This window comes from Castanea sativa, chromosome 3 (genome assembly GCF_040712315.1).
Source record: "Castanea sativa cultivar Marrone di Chiusa Pesio chromosome 3, ASM4071231v1".
Taxonomy (NCBI): Eukaryota; Viridiplantae; Streptophyta; class Magnoliopsida; order Fagales; family Fagaceae; genus Castanea; species Castanea sativa.
The window spans coordinates 29699261-29705619 of NC_134015.1; the positions used below are offsets into that span (position 1 = coordinate 29699261).

Below are 6359 nucleotides of genomic sequence, written 5' to 3' on the forward strand. Positions count from 1 at the left end.
CAGAATTAACTGCAGTTCCATCTTTACGAGTATGTAGTATTTGATATAATACTGCACGCTCTATAGGTTGTCCATCCGTTTTTGCTTACATTATGAACAACATATTTATGTAATGAAGATACAAAGTTCCACATAAACTTTAGGAGAAGTCAAAATCATTTAAAAAGCGTTATAATACTTATTACCTTTTTTGCAGCCTGCACAACATAGCTACAAGAGCCAGCAATATTTAAGTCATCCTGTTTAGAACGACTGTCCTTATTCTTCTCTGACTCTATCTACATTAAACAAAATTACATGTTTATATACAATATGCTTTAAGGATCTAAAACCACCTTTAGCTAAAGCCAAACCTATGAAATATCATTTGGTATCTATTGGAAACCAAAGTAAAAGAATGAGAGGAACTATATGATGATAAAGAGTAACAATTTGATAATAAAAGCTTCACTTGCAGCAATATAGTGGACATCAAAACATTAAACACCACACACTTGCCTTTGTTTTTGAACCTTGAGACAAACTAGCATTTACCACCTCCAAGACTTCTACCAAATTAAGCAAATATGAAATATGAAACACAACTTCTCGTATATACCAGTTTCACAAAAAGCCCACATAAAACTAACAAATCCTATCTGAAAGCAATCCAATATATATTCTCTTAATTTCTCAATAATCATTCTCCTTTTGGTATGATCCATGATGGAAAAGAGAAAACAAACATACCACTGCATCATCAGTATACCAATGATCGACAAGTATATTACAATCTTGTAGTATGCATCCCTTGGGTGGGTTGTTCTTTACCTGTGTTTTGTTTCTTGAATGAGGCATATAATGTTGTTTCTTCATCCTAGACTTATAATCCCTCCAAGCCTTCCCAATCTTTTGCAAGGTAAATGTCTTCAGAGCCGCATATGCAATAGGATTAACAGGGACACTGTATTTACACTACAATCAAATAGTTGAGTTATCAAATTACAAATTATGTAAAACCTAGTACAAAATGTCATAATTACAAGTATTATAACTTCTTTAATACCTCTACAACACACCAACACTCTTCTTTAAGTTCTTCTGGCATGTCCTTCCAATTAAGATATCTAATCGGGCACATGTGTGGTTTCCGTGCAATTGTACCCAAGAAACCAGTGAAAGTCCTCGCCCCATCATCAACCGGCTGATGCAAACTATTTAGTGACAACTCAATTTCTTCGTCATCAGGAAGATCCCAAACATCCAAGTACTTGCTTGGCTCGCGAGTGACACGTACAGCTAGTTGTACATCTAAATTTTGAAGGAGACAATATCAACCAATGTCAAACAACAAAGCATGAAATCCTAAGGATGAGTCTAAATATTCTATTAAACAAGTGGTCATTACTTTGCTTATGACCAATTAAAAACTTTGGTTCAATTAAAAAATTGAACCATGCAAAAGCCCATTTGTTTCATAATATTTAATATAAGGGTTCACAACTTACATGCCCATACCTTGTGTATGAATGGTAAACTATTAAGTAAAAAGCTCATACCTTGTGTAGAAGCTTCGTGCATTTCTTGGTCCCCCACTTCATCCACATCTTGTGAAGAAGCTCTTTTCAATGTTAAACTCTTAGAACACGTGTGTAGATTTGCCTTTCGCCTTCCCATTTCAAGTATCAAAGTCTGAAATAAACAAGTATATAAGCACAATGACAAGTAATGGTACAAGTAAAACTTCTCATAGAGCAAATCTATATAAGACTACCCTTAAACAACACAAATACAATATTTTCAATGAGAGCCCCAAATATCACTATTATTTCAGCAGCATATAGTATAGTATACATATTAGAAGACATTAATAGGCATCCAATTGACCATAATATCTTGAACCTTTCAAATTGCTCACACAAGACCACAAATTTTAGCTTCTAACAATCAGATTAGAGAACATAGAAGGGAACTAAAGCAAACAATTACACCATCAAAATACCCAAAATAAGATAAGGTTTCATAGACTCATACCCAATAGTATTAACTAGACTCATTACCACTAGACTCATCATCACTAGACCCATCATCATTGGACTCATCACCATTAGACTCATAAATATCATCACTAAGCTCTTCATCATCGATAAAGTCTTGTTCAAGCAATTCATCCTCACTAATCAACGGTGTATCATAAATGGTTCCTTCTTCATCAACTCGAGCCCAAGCATGGTTGTCATTTGCATCATCACATGCATCATTAGTAGTTACATTATAAGGGACATTCTCCATATATATATATATCTACTTCTTCAGCATCATCTATAGCTTTAATACCAACATCAAACACCTCCCTAGGTTTTGTTTGGACCACCACCACCCAATCTTTATGTCTCACATCCTCCACGTAAAACACTTGCGAAGCTTGAAATGCTAATACATAAGGTTCGTCAATCAATCGATTGCCCTTATGTATCAATCTTGAAAAATTGACAAGGAAAAAGCCAAAGTCATCTTTTTTGCATCCTCTCTCACTAATAACGTCAGCCCATTGACATTTGAATAATACATATCGATACTTGTCAGAGTAGTTCAACTCAATAATATCGATTAGTACACCATAATAAGTAGCACCACCTTCCGTAACAACACAAACTCCACTATTTTGAGTTTTCCTAGTTGTCTCAAAATCTTTAATGCGAAACTTCAAACCATTTATGACTTAACGTTTGAACCGTTTTGCTTCATTATCTGGATATCGAGCAAACCATCTAACTTTATCAGAGAGTTCCTTTCTTTTAGAGGCATCCATTGACATCACCTATTATAGAGGAAGACTTTTATTATAAGTATGATATCTAAAGTGTTACAACCAAAAATACAACAAAATATATATATATATGCTTTACTAACATGTTCCGTAAACCAAGGGCAAAATTCCTCTATGTGCTGCTTTTGAATGACATCATCGGTCACATGAAAAGGAAAACCGGTCTTGATCTCCGCTATGTGTACACTGTGTAGACAAACATGTTAGTGTTAATCTAGAGTATTGTATTGGAATGCCGTTAAAGGATACGTAAGGACATATCACTTACTCGCGAAATGGAGTGATTTCTTCACAATTGAATAGCACATAACGATGTGCTTGGATCCATGAATTTGAATCTAGTGTAATGCTCACCACTGCACCCATGGATTCCTCAACATTCCTTACAGGCTGATTGAATGCAGTTTCAACAGATTTAAAATAGCGTGAGCAGAATGTTAAGCATTCCTCTACTATATACCCTTCTGCAATTGAGCCTTCTGGATAAGTTTTATTATGCACGTAAGACTTAAGTCTTGACAAGTACTTATTGGAAAACCCATGATCAACAGCGGGAAATTGGTAAGTTAAACAAAACCAAATAGACCAAGTTAATATATGTGTTACCTCTCTATAGGATACATCCAATGGTAATGAACTGGGCCAGCAACTTTGGCTTCGCTAGCCAAATGCATGACTAGATGTACCATCACTGTAAAGAAAGAGGGAGGGAATATCCTTTCCAACTCAAACAATGTCACTGCAATTCTCTTCTCAAGAGCCTCAAGTTCCTCCACATTTAGTACTTTGGAACATATCTCCCTAAAGAAACAAGATAAGTCAATTAAACTCCTACTCACTTTAGGGGGCAAAGATCCACATATTGCTATTGGAAAAAGTTGTTGCATTAAGATGTGATTATCATGGCTCTCCATCCCACTAATATTGCGTTCTTTGAGTTTAACGCAACGTGAGATGTTTGAAGAATATCCATCTGGCACTCTTATATCTTTCAAAACTTGCAGAAAACTATCCTTTTCACTAGCATTCATATGGTGGCAAGCATGTGGCATACGTGTCTAATCATTCCCAACCTTTTCCAAGTGAAGTCCACTTCTTATACCCATATCCTTTAAGTCTTGGCGTGCCTTCAAGTTATCATTTGTCTTGCCATCCAAATTCAACAATGTGCCAATTATATTATCCACTACATTCTTTTCAATGTGCAACACGTCAAGATTGTGACGCAACACATAGTCCTCCCAATAAGGCAAGGTGAAAAATTTACTTCTCTTCTTCCACACAGTTAAGGCATCCTCCCCTCTTTTTCTTTTATTGGTTAAATTAACTTTTTTCTTCCCAAACACATGTTCGGCTACAGCATCCGTTTGTAACATGATTTCCCCTCCGGGTACTGTAATAGGAACTGGTCTCATATCATCACGCCCATCAAATGATTTTTTTTGCTTACGAAATTTATGATCTCTATCCAAGAATTGCCTATGTCCAATGTAACTAAATTTCCTTCCATATCTTAACCAACGAGACTGACTATCATAGTTACAAGAAGGACATGCAAGTCGCCCTTTGGTACTCCAACCCTAGATATCACCATATGCAGGAAAATCATTTATGGTCCACAATAATGCAACATGCATTTGGAATGATTTTTTGGAAGACACATCAAACGTTTCTACTCTAACATCCCATAGCTCCTTCAGTTCTTCTATTAGGGGTTGTAAGTACACATCTATATCGTTCCCAGGTGAGGTTGGACCGAGAATCAATAAGGATAGCATGAAATAAGACATTTTCATGCACATCCATGAAGGGAGATTGTATGGGATCAAAATGACAGGCCATGTACTATGAGTAGTACTCATATTTCCATACGGATTGAATCCATCAGCTGCTAATCCAAGCCTTACATTACGAGGCTCAAATGAGAACTCTATGTACTTAGAGTCAAATGATTTCCAAGCTTTAGAATCAACAGGATGCCTCATTAACCCGTCATTCACACGACCATTGGCATGCCACTTCATATGATTGGCTATTTCAGGAGACATAAATAGTCGCTTCAATCTTGGCTTTAAGGGGAACCACCGTAGGATCTTTGCAACTTTCTTTTTTCTTCTCTTGGAGAAAGCATTAGTACTTTGTTGACCTTTAGACTCATTACTTTCCCATCTTGAAAGGTTACAGTTTGGACAAGCTTCAAGGTTTGCATTGTCCTTCCAATATAAAATACAATATTTAGGACAAGCATGAATCTTCTCATAGCTCAAGCCCAGATCCTTAATAATCTTCTTAGCCTCATAACAATCTTTTGGCAACTTAGTATTTGAAGGAAGAAAATCAAGCAAAAATTGCAGCAACATGGTAAATGATTTGTTGGTCCAATCATTAAGACACTTCATGTGGTACAAATGCACAATGGCTGACAATTTGTTAAAATGCTTACAACCTTCATAACAAGGTTGATTAGCATTTTCAAGCAATTTCATAAACTGAAGTGCATCTTCATTAAGACCTTTTGCAGGACCTTCTGTGGGTTGGTGCACACTAGGGACTTCTTCCGTTGGCCCAGATGCCATATCTTGTATAGGGAACATGTCATGCAACATGTCACAAAGATCGGCATACTCTATCGGGTTTCCTTGGACATGACTATTAGAAGTTTCAGTAGAAGTCTTTTCAGATGATGATTCCCCATTAAAAATCCAAGGGTTATAACCCCTACAAATCCCTTTTGACACTAAGTGAGTCTTTACAACATCTATAGGCAATGAATCTGTATGCACGCATTTTTTACACAGACATGAAATCGTTCCATCTAGGTTTGCATGGTTAGATGCAAAATTCAGAAACTATTGGACTCCATCTAAATATTGGTAAGTTTCATCCAACTCTTATCCATTGCTATAACGTTGTTTACAAGAAATACCTATAATGTGATTTCATGAAAACACAAACCAAGAGTTAACACACATTCCATTTGCACAATTTCACCTTAATTTAAGAAACAAATCATCTTTAATCATTCACTTTTAGCTATGTTCCTAATCAAACAATGAATTTAAATGCATAGAGAAGTTATCAATACATTTGGTAACTATAACATCATTACTAGCAATATTCTTTAGGAATGGACATCTCTTTAAATATGCAATTCCATTTTAGCGTTCCACATGTGTGAAAAAGATAGAAAGAAGCCCTTAAAATGAATTAATCAAATAAGAACAACTCAACAACAATCATCCAATATTACACAAAACGGTCAGCACTCCCAATATCAACTAAAAATACTTTATTACTCCTTGCAAGCGACCTACTTGCCCCAATTCAATAACCCACCACAAACAGAGAGAGAGAGAGAGAGAGAGAGAGAGAGAGAGAGTACCTTAAGTCTTTCACCAACTTCACTTGCTTTGATCACACGAACTTATAGTGCCTCTTCTTTTTGCAATCTACCAACAAGAAAAGAAAATATATAAACCTAAGTTAATTTTCAAACAAGACTCACTTCAAAGCAATTCAGCTGAGAGTGAGTCACAAAGGAAGCATATCT

At 35.9% G+C, this 6359-nt stretch overlaps 1 protein-coding gene across 1 annotated transcript; it reads right to left on the reverse strand.

Moving 5' to 3' along the window:
• Positions 1-4634: 4634 nt before the first annotated feature.
• On the reverse strand, positions 4635-5708 carry LOC142628801 (uncharacterized). Its single transcript, XM_075802839.1, has 3 exons — positions 5699-5708; positions 4722-5582; positions 4635-4654 (listed from the first exon to the last, which is right to left on the reverse strand). The coding sequence occupies exons 1-3, from the start codon at positions 5706-5708 to the stop codon at positions 4635-4637; spliced, it is 891 nt and encodes a 296-aa protein (XP_075658954.1).
• Positions 5709-6359: the final 651 nt, after the last annotated feature.